This window comes from Acyrthosiphon pisum, chromosome A1 (assembly GCF_005508785.2).
Source record: "Acyrthosiphon pisum isolate AL4f chromosome A1, pea_aphid_22Mar2018_4r6ur, whole genome shotgun sequence".
In the NCBI taxonomy this organism is placed as follows: domain Eukaryota; kingdom Metazoa; phylum Arthropoda; class Insecta; order Hemiptera; family Aphididae; genus Acyrthosiphon; species Acyrthosiphon pisum.
The window spans coordinates 42,153,305-42,173,921 of record NC_042494.1 but is presented as its reverse complement, the minus strand read 5'-3'; the positions used below and the strand labels follow the sequence as shown (position 1 = coordinate 42,173,921).

General features: G+C 28.0%; 2 protein-coding genes across 3 annotated transcripts; both read left to right on the top strand.

Moving 5' to 3' along the window:
• Nucleotides 1-2,838: 2,838 nt before the first annotated feature.
• LOC100168458 (E3 ubiquitin-protein ligase MGRN1) lies at nucleotides 2,839-6,808 on the top strand. Of its 2 annotated transcripts, XM_008189191.2 has the most exons (13): nucleotides 2,839-2,857; nucleotides 3,049-3,142; nucleotides 3,784-3,902; nucleotides 4,124-4,326; nucleotides 4,394-4,581; nucleotides 4,642-4,796; nucleotides 4,851-5,072; nucleotides 5,134-5,291; nucleotides 5,468-5,561; nucleotides 5,631-5,756; nucleotides 5,890-5,992; nucleotides 6,063-6,181; nucleotides 6,283-6,808. In XM_008189191.2, the coding sequence occupies exons 2-13, from the start codon at nucleotides 3,055-3,057 to the stop codon at nucleotides 6,406-6,408; spliced, it is 1,701 nt and encodes a 566-aa protein (XP_008187413.1). In that variant the 5' UTR covers nucleotides 2,839-2,857; nucleotides 3,049-3,054; the 3' UTR covers nucleotides 6,409-6,808. The 2 variants fall into 2 exon arrangements, with proteins under 2 accessions (XP_008187413.1, XP_001951824.1); XM_001951789.4 differs by lacking the exon at nucleotides 2,839-2,857 and having other exon boundaries at nucleotides 2,876-3,142.
• Nucleotides 6,809-13,077: 6,269 nt separating this feature from the next.
• On the top strand, nucleotides 13,078-17,380 carry LOC100159555 (T-cell immunomodulatory protein). Its single transcript, XM_008189190.3, has 5 exons — nucleotides 13,078-13,186; nucleotides 13,385-13,507; nucleotides 14,466-15,108; nucleotides 16,043-16,698; nucleotides 16,758-17,380. Exons 2-5 carry the CDS (start codon nucleotides 13,493-13,495, stop codon nucleotides 17,271-17,273), a joined length of 1,830 nt encoding a protein of 609 aa, XP_008187412.1. The 5' UTR covers nucleotides 13,078-13,186; nucleotides 13,385-13,492; the 3' UTR covers nucleotides 17,274-17,380.
• Nucleotides 17,381-20,617: the final 3,237 nt, after the last annotated feature.

The following is a 20,617-nucleotide window of genomic DNA, read 5'->3' as shown; positions in this document are numbered from 1 at the left end:
ATTTTTTGATATTAGAATTATAGTCCTAGCATATTGTGCCGGTGCCAACTTGATGGACATCACGTAACGGGAAAACTTCATACCGACTTCATTCGACCGCCGATGTCTTAAACACCCGGTTCTCTAATGAGCTTACAACGTTGTGACGGTTATAGGTTGCCTCAAGCTTTAATATGAATTTTATCGGCCCTATTGTTGAACATGTATTTTCAATAATTGAACTAGTTCTGGTTTAAGCAAGCGTAGAAACTACTAGAAACTTGAAATAAATTTGAACGTTGTTTGAATTTTCAGTGTAGACCACATGATTTTTCGGCTCGTGTACAATGAAATCTCGACGAATCCGGGAGAATTAAGAGGACGTCGCACCCGCATATGTTGTCTCCGTCTTATACACGCGTACGATGTAGCAAATTTTACACTCAGCAGATCACGTTTAGCCCCGTAAATTTTAGAATTAGAGGAATCGACCCCTTATAAAATGTAAAGGTAAGAATATTATCTAGGGCATCTCATCGGCTTTTTGTTATATTTCAATTTTAAATTGAGTTATGAAAAGATGTATAAACAATTTACAATTTTAAAATACTCATAACTCAATTTAAAATTGAAATATAAATTCATTCGAGCTTTTTTCACCCTAGCAGCCGACATGGTGTTGGCGGTGAAAACACGCTTGCCATTAATGGCTGTGGTAGTGTGGTGTAAGAATCTTTAAAAATAAAAAAAACTATTAATATCTGATAAATAAATGTGGTATGCTGGTATTGAATCTATTAAAAATCTAATTAACCTCGTTACTGATAAATAAAAGCTAATGATATGTATTTTTAAAATCTATTTAACATGCGACAGATAAATAAAACGTATTTCACAACGATATGAGTTCTTAATAATTCATTATGGATAAAACAAATCTATCAGCGGGTCTTTTAAAAATCTAATTAATTCGGGTCTGATCAATAAAATAAAATTAACCTGTAGTTATATCAGCCGTCTTCAAAATTCTCATATTCGTCCATTGCGGTCATGCACAAATTATTGTCGGATACCACATTAGATCCACCGAACATCGGGGACGAAAATATGCGGCGCAATCTGGATATATCCCTGTCGAGTAGATAGGACAATACGAGGCACAAACTGGATGATGATCTGTCGACACTGTTGAATGAGAAACGGTACAGCCGGTTGAACAATCTGTGCAGCGGGCCTGAGGTGAGCCAGAACGTTGACGACACCTAATAAAAAATAAAATATGAGTTACCTATAAATTAATATATAATAAAGAGAAAAATAAATAAGATTGTATAAAATGTGTAATGATAATTACATGAGTACGGTTTAAGCAAGCGTAGCACATTTATAATGGTAAGAGCAAAGAGTGTTACTTTCTTATATAAAAGAAGGGTAAAGGGGGTATCTACAGCCGAAGGACGACCTAGTTTCGAGGCTCGCGATAACCCTTTGAAAAAGCCGCCTAACACTCTCTGGTCAGCTTAGCCGTATATCGTACCTCTCAGCAGTGCATGAGCACCAGCCACCGAGTGCACGAGCATCAACTCGTCAACAACCCCTCTCGAGTGCATAAGCACCAGACGGCAAACAGCATCCAAACCACAACTTTTCTACACCGAATTCTACGAGCGGCAACTGGACTCCTTGTGTTGAGCAATAATCAGTGCGTGTTCGTTATTTCGAGTTGTTTAATTTTAAATATTAATTCGTGTCACCTAAAACTGACACAGCATAGCCCAGGGACGGCTGCGAGTCAGGTAAGACTTTTGGTACAATAATTTGTGTTGATCGCTGGTATCACGCAGTAAAATCATTTGCTTACAACCTTACTGTACGGTGTATTTGATCTGCATATTCTCGAATCACGACCTCGAGAGCCCTCCGACGATCAGGAGGAAGGTAACGACTAATGGCTTAAATCAGGTAATTCTAATATAACTATTGACAGGCGTCTTATTTATATTTATATTATTACCTTATGCTTTATTCCTCCCTTTTTTGAGTTATTACACAACATAGCAAATTTTACGCTCGCCAGAGTTATTTATCTCCGTTAGTTTAAAAATTGTATCTAGGGCATATCATCGAATTTTTGTTATATTTTAATTTTAAAGCGAGTAATGAATATTTTGAGATGTACAAACAGTTCACAATTTTAAAATACACATAACTCGCTTTAAAATTAAATTATAATAATGTCGTTGTCTAGATAATAATCTCACCTTTAAATTTTATAAGAAGTCAATTCGCTCTAATTTTTAAACCACAATTAAAGATATACAGGTTTATCAACGACCCTATGCACATACACAACAAAAGTGGTGCGCGTAAATGTTGATTTCTAACAGCTGATCAACTATGTGAGAATAACTTCTAGCGCTCCAATACATAATATTGTATATCTATATTGATATATATTGTAGTACCAAGAGAAATCATTATAATGCAAAAGCGCTAACTTCTTGCTATGGCAAGATCGTTGATTTTAAGCGAACCAAAAAATCTGTTACGCACTTGTAAGACGGAGACAACAAATGTCACTGTAACGTTGTTGTAAGTTTATATCAACAAAACAACGCTATTTTGCTTTTTTGTATTAATGTATTTTGTATTAATTATAGCATCTATGCTAGCTTGAAATTTTATATAGTTGAAAATATATTCTCATAGATCGCGCTAGCTCCGAATAAAGTATCGTCGTTGTTTTCTTAGTTCATGTCTGTGGTACATCAAAACAAAATATTATGTAAAATCCATAGATGACGTTGTTAACGTTGAAATAACACGGATGTCGTCGACCTATATTGATAATGTGCTGATAACAGTGTTGTGATTTTTGGTACTGATTCCTTTTTACAGTTTTACTACCTACTTGACTACCTATTATAGTATTTAGTTCATTGCTGGTTTATATTTTGTCATGATTGTCTGTAATATTATGGTTTAGACGTTTATAGTTAATAATATTAAATATTTCCTTTTACCTATTTCATTTATTTGAAATATTATAATTTAGTTCAATCGTTATAGGATAAAATGGGTTCATTTACTAGTCGACAAAGCACTAGAGTTGAAGAAGTGGACAACAACTCAAATAATGCTTATAAATATCCACCCAAATCTGGTTTGTTGAATACATTTAAATAGTTTATTAATATTTTATAATTTTTATGTTCCCCGTACTGGATATACATTTAGTATTGTAAATGTTATTATTTGAAATTAGAAAGTATTCAAAAATGAAAAAATTGTTAGTCATCTAAAAAATTGATATGTATGTCACTTCACTTTCGTATACACCTGGCGTGTCCGACATTTTTCAACTTACGGGCCCCAATCAAAATGTATATTTATATTGTGGGGGGTGTAATACCTGTTCATTTTGATGAAATTTACACTATTAATATAGGTACTTAAAAATTGTACGATATTTTTTAATTCTCAAAAGCTTATGAAAATAATATTTTTTTTAAAATTATTATTTTTATTCGTACATAAACAAATTTAAATTTTTATAAAAAAGTCATGTGCTGGTGGAAAACTTCCACGGGCTATATTCAGCCCGCGGGTTTGGCAGTGGACACGCCTGGTAAACACATATGTATTTAAAAAAATAGAAACGTATGAATTACTGATATGAATAATTTTTTCTATGTATCAATAGTTTTCATTAGTTTCCATTTATTTATTCATTTTTATAGTACCTATTTTATAACAATAATATTTCTGTATTATATAGTTGTTTTTATTTAAACATTTTTCCAGGAAATTATTTTAGCACTCACTTTATTATGGGCGGTGAAAAATTTGATACACCACAACCAGAAGCGTATTTATTTGGAGAAAATATGGATTTAAATTTTTTCAGTAAATGCCCTACTACAGTAAGTAGATATAATTACATATATTCTTGTTCTAGTTCATCTGAGTTCTGAACCTTTTAAGTTGAAAATATCCTACTTAAACTATATTAAAATAATACAAACACCTGCCATCTTAATTGGCCAATTAGCCATATTTTTTTATTTAATAGAATTTAAGAATTATAATATGCAAAGCATTGTGTATAAATAATAATTTGTATATAATTTTTTCAAAAATGTAGTTTCCATACCCACCCCCTGAGGTAGGGGAACCTACTAAACCGTTAAAAAGTTTGGTAAATATTAGAAAAGAATCATTGCGTTTTATACGTACTGAAGAAGGTAAAACTATATTCAATATAGAATTTACTTTTGATTGCGATTCACCTTGTTCAATAACAATATATTATTTCTGCACTGAAGATTTTACACCAAGTGGGGTTTCGTAAGTGTGAATATTAAATATCATTGATGTATGATATATTTCATTAAATAATTTGGTTTTTGTTTAGTTTTAACTGCCGTGATCCATCAATGACATCTGAAGTTTATCACTATAAACGAGGTTCAAATCAACAATTTATTCAACCATTGCATATGTTTGATCCTAGTATATACAGTACTGAGGACTTAACCTATGCATTTAACAAAGAAGTTATTCCAATTGCTATACATTGTGTAGCTCATGATACTTCTGAAGGTAAATGAGTCTTCAATGTATAATGTTAATTTCATTTTTTATTAAGTTTATACATTTTAGAAACACGACAGTCACATACCACAATTGCAGTGGTTGAACAATATTCAGATGGTTCCTACATTTTAAAAGCTTTAAAACAAAAATTATTTGTAGATGGATTATGTTACTTGCTGCAAGAAATATATGGCATTGAAAATAAAACACCCGACCTAAAAGTTGGTAACATTCTTATTTATTTTTATTTTATATTTATTTATTTATACTTAAAGGATTCTGGAGATGAAGATTTAGAAGATGGTAGTTCAGAATGCGTAATTTGTATGAGTGATATGCGTGACACATTAATCTTACCATGTCGTCACTTGTGTTTATGTCAATCATGTGCAGACTCTTTACGATATCAAGCTAATAATTGTCCAATATGTCGAGTTCCATTTCGTGCTCTTTTACAAATAAAAGCCTTACAAAAAACATTGGATAATAATCATAGAGTAATAATATTCAAATATAAAATTTGAAGTATATATTTTTTTAAATTGTTTAACTTTATAGATTGATTTACGTACTCCTTATGGCTATGAAACTGTTCCTTTAATTGAAGCTCTCAATGGACCAAATTTTCGACGATATAGTAATGCCACTAAAGTTCCAAGTGATCCTTTACTAGAATCTTCACCTGATAGCCAATGTGCTGGACTCACTATGTCTAAGTATGTTAAGTTCAAAAAAAAAATTTTAATTAATTAGTTTATAGTATTTTTATTTTTATTAATTTTATTTCAAAGTTTATCATTGAATTAATTAGAATATAAATGAATGATTTATGTCTATAGACAAAATAACTGTTTGATTTTCTCATAAAATGTTTTAAAATACTGTTTTATAGAATGAGTTTAGACAGACTTTCCAGAAAAAAATCGTGCAGCCTAGATTCACATGGTGAATCATTAAGCCTTAGTGATAATTCTTTAAGTTCTAACGTATGTATTATAGAATTATTAATTTAGCTTCTCATTAAATATTTGTTTAATTACTCAATTTTTTTTTAGGCAGCTGCATCTAACAGTGATAAATCATCTAAAGCTTCTAATAAAGATGAAATAAAACCTAAAATTCCAATTAAGTGTAAAGATAAAGTGAGAGTAATTAATGAAAAAGCAAATCCTGAGGAAGAGGTAAACATTTAGTATTACCTAGATTATAACACAATGTTATAAGTACTGTCCAGTGATAAATATTAATAATATAAATATAACTGATAACCATATTATATAGTTGAGTATACTTCAAACTTTAAACATTTTTTAGACTCAGGATGAAGATAGTGAAGCAGAAAAAATGTCTCCATTGTTGGACTCAGAGAAAAGTATTGAAAAGAAAGTTGAACATCCCCAACCTGTAATAGTTGAAAGTAAGAATTAAATAAATTGTTTTCTTATTAAATAATAAATTATAAATGTTAATGTTCCTTTATTTTCTAGAAAAAGAAATTAATGTTATACTAAATCATGGCGCAGAAGATGCTGAGTGTTATGGTGAATGTGCTGCTAGAATGCTGGTTACACATCAAAATGAAAAGCCTCAACTATCAATATCTCAAGTAAATAATGTTATATTATTGTTTAGTTTTGATATTTACTACATAGTACACTACGTACATCTTTTTGTAACCCATTAAAAAAAAACATTGGTTTTATACAGGAAAGAGTGTCATTACCTGGCACTCCAATGAGTACTGTAAGTCAACGTTCAAGTGGTGAAAGTTATACTTCAGTTGGTTCTTCTCGTTTGTTATTAGCTGCTTATGAAAAAACTACACCTGTATAAATTTAAGAAAACCAAGTTTATTTGGTGAAATTAATTTTGGTTTTTTATTTATTACTTTATTTATTATTTATATAATAATTTTTTCTCCATTATTTATATATACTCTAACCTAATTATAATTAACTGTGTGTAGCTGTACAAACTTTGAATTATATAAGATAACTATTTTAAAGTATATTTAAAATTAAAATAATAAGTAATATCTAAGATTAAGATTGTATTAATAATATGTAAATTTTATAAAAAAATGTATTATGTTATAAAGCTCCTAAAGACAGTTAAAATTGTTAAATTATTACTATAAATATTGTTAGTGTATGAATCTCACTATGAAATTGTATAATATATTATAATCTATTAAAGAAATCTGTCATAAGACATATAATGTAACTTAACCAAACATTTTTATTTTTTTTTTAAAGACAACCTAACAAACTCAATAGCAGTTCTAAGGTTGGTTTTATTACTTTGGGGCTACAAAGATAACCTATGTAGTTAATACTTAATTATAATGATAATAGCATCAATACATCATATTTTACATTCATCAAAAGTCCTATCCCTTCAGCTCTGGCCATTTCAATTTTTATCCACAATACATTTCTTAATTAATTCATTTCATTTTCAATAGTAATTCAATTTCTGATTGCTCTCATATATGACCTTTGTAAACAACTTCTGCTATGATAAATTACTGTGATTCTGCTTCCAATTCATCTTTTAATTTCTTCTGACACATACACATTCTTTGTGGACATTTGTAGTCCAATGACAACTTCCTAATTCTTATTCTGTAGCGAAATAAAGATTATGCCCCCCCCCCCCCCAAACCCAATTGAGGATTCCTGATCACGCTACTGACTATTACAAAGTGTTCGGAAAATAAAATATTAAAATTTACCAATAACGTATAAATACATAATTTAACTTAGTAATATTATGTATACAATATGTTACATGTATTATTTATGTTTTATTCATAATTGTATAATTCAATAATAATAAAATCATATTTTATGATTTTATGCGTATTATTGCATATTACCTACATGACCATAATTTTTCCAAACACTATTGACTATATGTATAATATCTTACAATGTATTTTATACATAGAAGCAAATATAATTTTTTTTGTTTTTAATGTGGTTACTACTCACTCCTTTTTTTCACTGTAACTTGATGAATCACATGCCTGATACTCATAGGCGCAAATAAGGGGGGCTTTAGGGGCTAAGCCCCCCAAAAATGTCCATAGCCCTCCCAAACATTTCCTACATTTTGTTATAAGATTATTAAATATTATCGAAGTAAGGCCCTATTAGCCCTATTAGCCCCCCCAAATCTCAAACGCTATTTGCGCCTATGCTGATACTTATACATAAGGTAACAGTGACACAATAATTATAATCGTACACCGTAGTACCGTACAGAGCAATAGATAATATTGGTTAAAATGTGAAAAATTATTACCTAACTGCACTGACCTAACAGATTTAAATTCTTGACAAAATTTAACACGAAACATCAGTAGCTGTTGTTGGTTTACCTACTCGTGGGTTTCCAATTTCTTGTGCGAGTTTTTTTATTTAACATTTTTGAAATAGAAATTATTGAAGCTGAGGGAAACTAAAAATTATTTTAGATGACTTTATAAAATGGCTGGAAACCTATTATTTTTTAATATTCAATCATCTCTGGAGCCATTCATTATTTACATATCAACAGGTAGATCAGTTTATCTCTTGAATTTTTATTAATTTTAACAATGTGTGTTTTTTTTATTTATGTCTGTCATCAACCTTTTAGGACAGTAAATGTTAAGATTTTCTTCAATAGCACCTTTTCTAATAGGAAAGTGAATCTAGTTGGTACTTTGTGTAGTTTTCAAAAGTGCCGGGGAAAACAAAAGAAAAATTTATGAAAAACGGGAATATGTACGGATTTTGGTTTTTAGTGTAACTCTAAAACAAATCACCAAATGTTTATATTAGCATTTTTAATACACCATACAATTTTGAAAATATTTCATTTTGAGCTGTTTACGGACATTTACAATTTTGAATTTCTAATTTTATTCATTGGGTAAAAGAGCGTGAAAATTTGATACAAGACTCTTCATGTATTTTTAAAATGGCGGTCGAAAAATATTAAAAATACATAGTCACAATTTTTTATGTGAAAACATCTTGTGCAGCTTATTCCGCTTGAGGAGTGAACATTTTCGAGTGTTATCGTTTTCGCATAACCCTCGATACCTATTATATTATTAAAAGGAGAGGCGATATTTATATCTGAAGTTTTACTGGTTTTATACATTTTTCGAAAAACACCGAAAATTCTTTTGCCACTAACAGCCTAATTCGGACGTCACGCGTCGTACTGGGCGTCAACTTGGAGGTAGGTACCTAGATCGAGATCGGAATTTGTGCCGAGTGAATATTGGAGATAATTTTTTTTTTTTTTAGTTTAATTTGTTTGTCACTTTTATATATATATGCGTGTAAATATGTATGTAGCATACCTATCTATTATGTGAATATTTTATTTTAATAAAAGTTACATCTTAGTGTTCTAATGAATTCAGTGTTGGGTAGTAACGTAACGGAAGTAACGCGTTACTGTAACGGCATTACTTTGCTTGTAACGCGTTACGTAATTTCATTAGAATTTTATCCAAGTAACGAAAATGTAATGGAAATTACTTTTGATAAGTAATTTCTATAAAATAACGCGTTACAGTTTCGAATTATTAAGTACCTACCTATTGCCAAAAAAAAAAAATATGTATAATGCGGGTATTATTATGTTTACCAATCAATCTTATATATTTATATATTTAATTTTAACTCACCACAATTCAGTTTTCAATTGTTTTGACATTTGACATGTCCAATTACACGGTAAATCAGGAGAAAAGTTATTATTTAATTTGATTCTTCTAAATAAGTACCTAAGTACCTTCGCAGAACGTTTCCTATGATATCTATTATAGTGTGGACTAATGAGTTATAAACGCTCCTATTAACTATGCATGTTATATAAATAATTTAGTGTTGTACAAAAGTCAAAAACTGTTCAATTTGAAAATACTTATTAGTTATTGCTGTATTTAGAATTTACATTATAATATCTATAACATTTTATTTCTGAATTCTGTTAATTAAATATAACCGAAATATTTATACATAACGCCGTTATAAATCATTATAGCCATTTCACATTTGGCATTTATAAGAAACGGTTTATTTTTATAATTGTATAAGTTATTATTATGTTCTATATGTATTATGATTTTATTTTCACAAACATAATATTATTTAATAACACAAATACACGATTGAGTGCTATTATTCCTTATTAGTTATTTGGTGTCAGTCGATCAGTTGACACTCTACTGATAGGTATATGTTGTCAGTTTATGACACAAATACATAATATACTTAACTATATAATAATTACTATTGATAAGTAGCTACAATTAATTAGTACTATTTTTTAATAGTCATAACTAAAGCGCGGATATTTAGGTTTTTACATATTTTTATTGGCTTTATGCAGCTCTACGAGGATGAGAAATGTGGACGATTTATTTATCAAAGAGTTCGTACGAAAAAAATTATTTTGCATATTAAAGCATATTTTGGACATTAGAGAAATATTTGGGCCTATTTTACAAATTTTAGAATATATTTTATTATTGTTTCTAAAACATCATATTGTGTATTGTTAATTTCTCGATTTGTGATTTTTTTAGCTACAATATTTTATGAAGTGCATCACATTTTTTATATTCAAATAACTTAGCTGTCACCAAAGGGAATGCAAGTTATACATTGTTTTTATATATTTATATATTTCATTATATAATCATATAATCATTTCACTAGCATTTCACATATCATTATACCTATTTATGAATTGTTTTGAATTTTTTATATTTAAATAATTTACCTGTTACCTACCAAGGGAATGATAGTGTATATACTGTATACCTAACTATAAAGTTATATACCTATTGTTTTTATTGAATTATTTTGAAAAAAAAAATCATATTATTTGCATATTTAAAAGTTTAAAGCATATTTAGAGAATATTTTAGGGTTTTTTTAGAGCATACGAGTATTAGCATCATATTTTAATCTTTTAAGATGCGTGGATTTTTGAACCTGGATTTTTGAACCACGCATTATTTAGTCATAACTCATAATAACTATTGTAATATTGTTATGTAAATATGTATTAACTGTACATCTTCTTTTTTTTGTACACATTTTTTATATTATACCTTTTTACCATAGTTAATGTATTTCTATAAGAAGTTACATTATTGCCTGCAGAATGATAATTGCCAAAAAATTTGTAACGAGAAAGTAATGAGTAAAGTCCGGTGATCGGAGCCGATAGGCGATGGGAGCCATTTGACTTGTGTTACTTTTACTGACAAGGTTAAGTTTATTTGTTAGGCCATCCATCTGCCCACAATTTTAGCCCCGGTGGTTTATATTTGGGTTATAATAAATTAGTATTAGTGGGCGATTGTAAACTCGGCCGAGGAAAAAAAAATGTTCAAAAGGTCTATTGTAAACTCGGCCCCTGTTTTTTTCAGGTAAAAATAATTTAGGAGTAAACTGGGCCCGGGGTTTTTACAGGTAAAACTGATTGACGTGTAAACTCGGCCTGAATAAAAATATAATATGTATAATATTTTTGAGAACAATTTAGAGGACACTATGTGGAGGTGATAATCATTATCCTCCAAAAATTATTTTCATATTTTTATTCATAGTATGAAGTTCGTTATATAAATGTAGAATTCACTAAAATTGTGAAAAAAATTAAGTAATATATTTCAGTATTAAAAAATTTAAGTAAAATGTATCCATGTAAAATAAGTGTACAAAAGTGTACAAATATAATTAAAACTGTAGTGCAATAGTAAATAATTTAAGGTTATATTATAATATAAATCTATTTTTTAAGTAAAAAGTCATGTGTTTGACGTACCTATTCACTCACCGATATATACACACCTATACATAGGTACTATTCGTTAATAACAAATTGTTCCTTTTATTATATTTTATAATAATAATAATAATAATTGTTTATTCAACGAATAAAACGGGAAAATTGCCCAATAGTATAAGTAAATAAATAAGTTATTACAATAAATTGATATGAAAATCAAACAATAACATAAATGCATATTAATAATAAGATAGAAATTTTATTGGTAAAAATAATTATGGGGCCGAGTTTACAACCGTCCTTTTTTATCATTTTAAATTTCCGGGCCGAGTTTACAATCGACCTATGTCATTACCTAAAATTTTCGGGCCGACTTTACAACAAAAAAGGTAACCGCGGGCCCAGTTTACATTTGCCCAGTAAACTAGAGTGATGGGTGAATGCGTAAAAATGGCAAAATAGTGAACTTCATTAGCCATAACTTCGAAACTTAGTCTGACTGACAAATTCTGATAGCACCATTGTTCTTAAATAGTTAATATGAGTTAGTTCCAAAAAAAAAAAACGAAAAATTTGCATGAGATGGTAAAGTGCACTTATTCCAATGCGCGTTACGAAAAAAATGAAGTTTTTGAAGGTTTTCATCAATAACTTTAAAACGAAGTTTGTCCTGGCTTTTTTTTTTACATTCTTACAAAGCATCCTAAAACACACATTTTGAAAAAAAAATGTTTAAAAATCGAAAAGTTGCTAAAACAGAATCATTTATTTTATCAATTCCTATACAAAATATTTCGACATGTTTTGAGCTGTTTACAGACATTTTAAATTTTAAATTTTTCATTTTTTTTTGTCTATTAATATTAATACAATTTTATTTGTGTGGTCGAAAAGCGTGAAAAGTTAATATAAGGCTCCTGATATAGGTAATGTTACAATAGCAGTTGAAAAATATTGAAAATATATAGAATATAGGCACAATTTTTTTTATAAGCATTTAAATTCGAATTTCGACAGAATTAATTAAATTTTAAATTTAAAATGAATTTGAAGTTAAAATGTATGAAATGTTCATCTTTTATAGCCAAGGATTGAAAATTTAAAATAAGATTCCACGTAAGTAGCTTGTAAGTCGGTTACAGAACCAAAAAATCTAAAAAGTTTTTTCAACAGTAATTTTATATTCAAATATGGACGAAATTACATATTAAATAACCAAGAATAACGTTTTAATAACGATTTAAGTTATTTTTTTGTAATTTATAATATTAATTTAATTTACCGTCAACCATATTAATAATAAGTAATTACAATTTTTTTTATTTTTAAATCACGGTAAGTTATTTTTTTAAAAAAGGCTCCACCAAGTCCACCATAATAACGTTACTGATTTTAAGTAACTAATAAAGACAATATTACTTGATTGAAACGGTTTAAAAAATTAACAACAAACATTAAACATGATTATTTGAAATTCTAAGCATAAATAAAGAAACAAATAGCCAATAGGTACATTCAATGTATTATTCAATTGATACATTCATTGACAAAATTCCTATGAATTTCATCATATTTTTATTATGCTATCGGCTATCCTAACATTCCTAACACTCCAACATAATAAAATTTATGTTACCTATTCTGTGATGATATGAACATTGATGACGAAGATTGTTAACACTGTTGAACATAATAAAACAACAGATAGTGATAGTGATGGGTGATTATTGATTAACCACATTCATTTTTTTATTTGACGTATTTTCAATTTTAATGTGTTAAATACTAAAATGTAATATTTTAATAGGTAGGTAACTATTGTACATTTGTAATACAGACATACAGTAATACATAAGTCACTAATACTGATTATCTGTAATGAATAAAACTTGAAAAATTTCATTAAAGATATAGTATTTTTACATTGTGTTTTCATTAGTATCTATTTAATAATTTGAACAAATCTTTTTAAAATAATAATCAATAATTGTATGTATCACTACAGCATGTAATCGGTTAATTAGACAATTGTTGTTATGATGTTAATTTAGAAGATTGAGTGAAAATTAAAAAACTATTGTCACTTATACATTCACAATTCGCCAACGCCATCATGATATCGACTAATGTAAGTATCACAATAGTGCCTATATGAATTATAGCTAAATACAATTGCATATTGATGAATAACTAATATATTTGTAAATCCTCGGTACCTACATAATATATTAATATGCCTGATGTAAATATACACTAGGTAGATAGGTAGGTACTAAATTTAATTTATAATTTCTTAACTATGAGATATTTATTGTCATTTATAGATTCAAAACAAATGTTCATAATTATTTTATTAAAAAGTGCTATAGGTTTTGTTAACTCAAATCAATATAAAACTTCTATTATATAATTTTAATTAAAAATATGTTTTTTAAATTATAATATCTTTTATTATTTGTATTACATTGAGTATTTTAGATGAGCTTTGACTGTGATTCAGCCATTAGGTTAGTTTACTTGACACTTGTAGATGGCACTATACTACTATAAGTATTTATTAATTATATTCAAATGTATAGCCCAATTTACAGAAAATTATATTTTTAATATATTTATTTAGAAATTAATTACTTATGAGCATTTTGAAATTGACATATAAACACACTTTTAACTTGCTTTAAACTTAATATATCAGAAAATACTGGTAATTTAGTTACTTTTAAGTTTGATAATATGGCAATTCACTCTAATATTAAAACTTACAAAGCACAATCTTATGAAAGTGAATTTGTCATGTTATGAACTTACAAGCATAGCAAGACAAATAGGACGGCTACAATAAATACTGGTATGGTGTATTCATTTCTTGCACCTAGTTTAAATGTATGCATTTTGATGGTCCCTAGTTATTTCTAATCTTTTTTTTGTTGTTGTTATATTATATCTTGTTAGCTTTACATTTTAAATATATAAACCAACCGATACATCTGTAGTATTATAAATTATACACAAAACATATTGATTTTAACCTTATGTTTTAATTACTATTACAAGTTCATTTTTTATTTCATTAAATTTTATTTCAGATATTTTTATTAGTGGCTTTAAGTCATACGTGCGTCTGTATTGACATCACATATCCTGTATTTGGATATTATGTTCAAGGACAACCTGCTGCATTTGGAGATTTTGATTCTGATGAACTTACAGATATGTTTGTACTAAAAGATCAAGGTCGATCTATTGAAATTATGTTTGGTTCTAATGTTGAACCTTTTTTAAAGCCTGGTACACAAACTAAATGCAAGTTTAATAAACACCAAATTACATCGGTGGTGCCTGGAGACTTCAATGGTGATGCTCTTATGGATCTACTGGTTACTGTAAAAAACATAACAGTTGGTTCAGGAGGATTTTCCAATTGGTTTTCAACAAATAAACAGAATAATGATTTAGATGTACATATACTGTGGGGAGGATTAAATGTTTTGGCATGTCCAAATGAAGATAAACCTCTTTTCACTATTATTGACCAACCTTTGGTTATTAATTATGATAGCAATATGATAGTAGATTTATTTGGTGTCAAAAAAATGGCAAATGGTACAACACAAAGAATGTTTTGGCTGTTCAATTCCACTGGAAACTTTACAGAAATGCCAATGGAAAACTATAAATCTGAAGAGATTAGAATTCCCCAATCACACGGTTTTGTAGACTTAGGCGGAGGTTAGTTTTGAAAATAATTACACTTTTACTTATCAAACTACATAATGTGTAAGATTGTTGTCGTTATGTGTTGTTTTAAATGGTTGGAATTACATTCTTTTATGTTTCAAATAATATCCAAGAAAAACAATTAGGATTGGAACTATAATAATAAAACATTTATTTTTATCCTTCTGTTATTGGACTGTAAATAATGTCAATTGTGCAAATTGGGTTTTTATCATTTTTATAAATTTGAATTACAATGTTTGTAAAAGTTTTGGTTGTAGATTTAAAATTTAAAACATTAAATAATACATTTCTAAAAAAAATTCAATTTATCCATGTAGTTACATTAAATTATCACAATAATATGTGTTATTTCTGTTCTATATTTTGTCTTGTATTTCCTTGAGATAAATCTCTTAAACTACTATCTACCATTATATTTGTATTTGTATATTACTGATTCTATGCAACTTTATCCTTTATTATTTTTCACTTTCAGTGACTTTTTAGTTATCAAATTGCTAGATTAAGAGCAATTAAATTCTTAAAACTCCATACGCTAGAAATACTTGTAAAGTCTTATTCTTATTTTCCAACCTAACCTAAAATGTTAATATTTTATTACCAGAATAATACATTTTATCTTTTTATCTTTTATTTTATTAAATATAATATTATTTTTAAAATATACAATAAAATATTAATCACCCATGCAGTTGAAGCATAACAAAGTAATGTTACAACTAACAAAATAATATTATGTTTTGAATGTATTTGTTTGAATAAAAGTAATATTCTTTTATTTTTTTATTATAAATAAAAGCCGCTAACGTGTACTAAAAATATTTTGATGGAAGATTTATTTTCTTATGTAGTTATGTACTTGCTTAACTTGAACATTGTTGCCTAATTTATACTTAATACTTATTTATAAATTAATTTTCAGATGTTGCACCTGATTTATATTTAACAACTACAAAGGGATATGAAGTGTGGCTTTCTGATTCTGAAGTTGATGCATTTATTTTTAACCAAACTATCTCATTTCCTGACAATTTAAAAGTTTCAAATGTTGGACAAACTGCTTTCATGGATTTACAACTTAAAGGGCGCATGGATCATGTCGTCCCTGTTTGTTTTGATACACAATGTACCAACAGCACTATTTATTTTTACGATTCAACTCGTTGGTATAATTTGGGAATAAATTTCCATAATGGTAACAGTGTTTGGGGATTTGTACCACCAATGCCTAATGTACCATATCTAGAAACAATCACAGTACGCCCTGGTGATTTCAATATGGATGGCTATCCTGATTTATTAGGCACATTGTGTCTTGGAGGCAGTATAAAAAAAACAAAAGTAATTTTAATGGAAAATGTTGCATGTACGACAGGCTGTGATGGGTTTGACAGAACATTTGTTGTTCGATGGGAGCTACTTCAGGCAATGAATGGTGACAAAAACAACATTATGGGAGCATTTTATGATTTTTTTCAAAATGGTATATTAGATGTGTTGTTAGTTAGTGGAGGTAATGGAGAGTACAATATGTCAGCTTTTAAGAACAGTTTGGACTATGATGCAAATTTTTTGAAAGTAAGTATATTTAAAAAAAATACTTTTATAGTTTACTTATCATATTTTGTTATTTGTAGGTAATGGTTGTTACTGGTTTGACAAATAGTAAATATGAGATGTTACCAAGTCGATTGGGAAAAAAATCTCGTACATTTGGTACTAACTTACCTGGACCAAAAGTTAGCTACGTGACTACCACACAGGATGGGTATCCACGTCAAGGCATAGCTACACAGTTACCCCAGTCTGCGTATTATTCTCTTTATTTGCCTTACACAATATTTGGACTTGGACGTACTCCCAACTTTGTAGATGAACTTACTGTTTCGGTTTTAAATGAAACCCGTTCTTGGACACAAATTATCCCAAATTCTCAAATGGTTGTAATTCCAAATCCAATAAATGATCCAAGTAGATGGAATGCTAAACTATTTGTGACACCAAGCCGTTTAATATTTCAAAGTGCAGCTGCACTTGCAGGAACATGCCTACTTATTTTAGTTATAATTGGAGTGCTGTACTTTAAAGAACGACAAGAAGATCGTATAGAAAAACGCCAGGAAGCACATAAATTTCATTTTGATGCTATGTAAAAAAATTCAAGTTTTTAAATATTTTTTTTATGTTCTGTTACTGTGATTATTATTATATTCCTATTTTTAAATTTATAATAAAAAAAAAATTCTTTACGTATACCTAATTAACATTTTAATTTTGTTGAAAAATATTAATATACCTAAGTTTAGTTTACTAATTTCAACAAATTTTTAATTCAAGATAGCAGCTTATTTATTACAAGTTAAAAAACAAAAAAACTGTGGACCCGATTTTTAAAAATAATAAATACATACTTATAGAAAAACATAATATAGAAATAAATCAAAAATTTTAAATTATTATATTTTTAATAGAAAGTTAGTTAAAAATATATGTATTTTAATTTTTTATTCAATAATATGTATTTAACTGTTTTACCATTTAAATATTTTTTGTTGAAGGATGATAATATTTATTATTGAAGATAAGTCTATGAATAAATATAAAACTATAAAACTATAAATCATAAGAATATATTTTTTGTGGAATTTATAAATTATTATAAACAAGGCTGTAACTTTAGGATGTGTTGTCTGTCTGTTATTCAAGATATATTAAAATTTGATAAATTATAGTTATATTTAGTAAAAAACAAATTATTGATCACCAATACTAGAAACAACAATGGTGTAGCCTTGAATTTGTGGAATATGATAAGCATAATAATTACATTAAATGTTATATTAATAATTATTTAAAAGAAATGTTTTATTCATTATTAATATGTAATTTATATTTTAATATTTTAAGCTATAATTTTTTTTGATGGAGATGTTTATTTATATGTTATTCATGATATTTTTTGCCTTTCATTTATTTCCATAATTTGTTTATTATATTATACTTCATTAAAACATTACATAACTGTAAAACTAATTACAGACATATTTGATTACCTCTGCTTAATGTTAATTAAGACCATCAATTATTAATTAATAATTATAATATTTATAGTTGCTATACGTACTTTATATCATAGTATGTAAATATAAAGTATAAAAAAAAATTTGTATGCTTAAAATTGTAAAAAAATAAATTAAATATAAAATTATTATATTTGTTAAACTATGTCATGTTATTTCTATGAAAATGAATAATTCTAGTTATATAATATACATTTACATATATCTATACTGATATAATTTTTGAAATATTCTGACACTAAACTATTTTCAATTAGGTATTGACAGTAAAAAAATTCTTCATAAGTCAAAAAACTTGAAAATTTAACACAGGTTCATATACCAATTAAAACAAATCACAAATACTGACGGTTTTTCTGTGAGCATTTAATATTAGAATTTTACATAACTTTTAGCAACTAAAAACTTTTACGTAGGTATACTATAAGCAATGAAATTTTCAAAATTATTGTTATGATATTTTAAACTTTTAAGCTATTAACTATTTACACCATGAGCCTATTTACACGGTTCTGTCTGTTCTATGGGAAGATGGTACCTATTGATTCAAATTTTGTAAATAGTAGCAATAATAGGTGTAATATTATGTTAATAATTAAAATAAATGCAAATATGCGATATATTTTGATAAGATGTATATTAATCTCTCTGTAATTTACACTAATACCTAGTAATATCAAAAAGACAAAAAATATATCATCATAAAGTATAGGTACTTCCTACTCATGTATAAGGTCTATGTTCCTACTTAAAAATCTCCGCTCAGAAACGTTGATAGCACGATTAAAGGTATATCTTTTATCGTGGTTGATAGTACCTATAGAGACAATGGTATATTTTTATCATTGAGTTCGAATTCAACACACCCATTATACTGACCCACTAAACACCTAATGTACACCAAAGCGCCAAGCGGTACCCATTTTCAGCAGACTTTTTTTGACTTTTTCTATTTAGTGTTCATAACAAAGTACTCAGATTCATAGGCATTAGGCGTAGAATGGTGGGAAGGGGACTTAGCTCATTGGAATTTTATTTGGTCCCCGGCCGTAAATTTTGTTTTAATTACATTTTTAGAATATAATGTTGTGTAGGGTGTACCAACACATTATAGGCTATACCGCTATAGCTCCACATCCACATATAAATCCATCACGCTATGCTATGCTCAGATTCTTGAGACCACAGAATATAGGTGCCTATCTTTTTTTTTATTTTTGTGTAACTACTTCAATTGGGTTCACAGCTAAAATATGCTGCATCATTTACTGGAGTAAAAATACCACGCTACCACAGTACTATTTAAGCACCTCCATCCGCATGTTCCATATCATTGTAATTTCAAAATTATACTTGTGGTTTTAATAATGTAATTTTATTTTTAAAAATTCATTATTGTTGTTATTTTTTTTATCTTCTATTCTAGCATTGTGATTAAACTATATTAAAATCTTAAATTACAATATGTAAATTTATAATATCAATCGGTATTAATTTTTTAAATTAATTGTAATTGTTTAAAGCAATTTATTAGGAGCTTTATAGACATGCTCAGATACTACAATCCAAAACCGCTACATTAGAGGAGGCCAAAATTATTATTAATGTTGTTATTGAGTTGAATGAGTCTATTCAAAATATGAAAATAGAAAAGGCATTTTCAGAATGTTATGGTTAAAAATCGTACAATTTTGTGAAAAATTATATATTATTGGACGTTTCCCCCTCCAGGTTAGTTAGCTTTTCTGTTCGTACTACGACTATGATATTCAAAGCAAATTATTTAAAAATACAATTTTTTAAAGAGTCAAACAAAAAAAGAACTCAACCAAATAATTCAATTAATTTTCTATTTGGAGAATACAGACCACTATGTCTCTACCGAACTTGGCAAATAACATTGTGTCGTTGTTCCAGACGAAATATTGAACACATTTTCAGCTATTGATAGGAAATTATGTTTAACACAGACCACAGTACATTTTAATATAACAAAATACTATAGTAAAAAACTAAAATTTTCTAAAATGGTATTGTGAATAATAGTATCATGACAAAATAAATCTATTTTGTCATGAATAGTATAATGCTATAAACTAAATAGTCGTATTATGTGGTGTTGTGGGTATGGGAGCAGAGCCCCCCCCGCGGCCGTGTAATATTGTGATCGATTCTATTTTTATATTTTTTTATTTTTGTATAGTTCACATGGATACACATAAAGAGGTAAATCATAGTCAATAAGTAGCTACATTTTAAATTATTGAACAGTATTATTCAATGGTCTGGGAAGTGGGAATTCTTTACAATTTGTGCACCCAAATCATCAGATCACCCTCTGGGCACCTCCGATTTACAAACTAGAACGCTTAGTAATAAATCAGGATTTCGGTGTTTCGGAATTCGGACCTCACCAG

Coding starts and splice junctions, on each gene's coding strand:
- LOC100159555 (XM_008189190.3), top strand. Junction 15,109..16,042: donor TTTTGTAGACTTAGGCGGAG/GTTAGTTTTGAA, acceptor ATTAATTTTCAG/ATGTTGCACCTGATTTATAT. Junction 16,699..16,757: donor ATGATGCAAATTTTTTGAAA/GTAAGTATATTT, acceptor TGTTATTTGTAG/GTAATGGTTGTTACTGGTTT.
- LOC100168458 (XM_008189191.2), top strand. CDS start 3,055: ATGGGTTCATTTACTAGTCGACAAAGCACTAGAGTTGAAGAAGTGGAC. Junction 3,903..4,123: donor TCAGTAAATGCCCTACTACA/GTAAGTAGATAT, acceptor TCAAAAATGTAG/TTTCCATACCCACCCCCTGA. Junction 5,993..6,062: donor CCAACCTGTAATAGTTGAAA/GTAAGAATTAAA, acceptor TTTATTTTCTAG/AAAAAGAAATTAATGTTATA.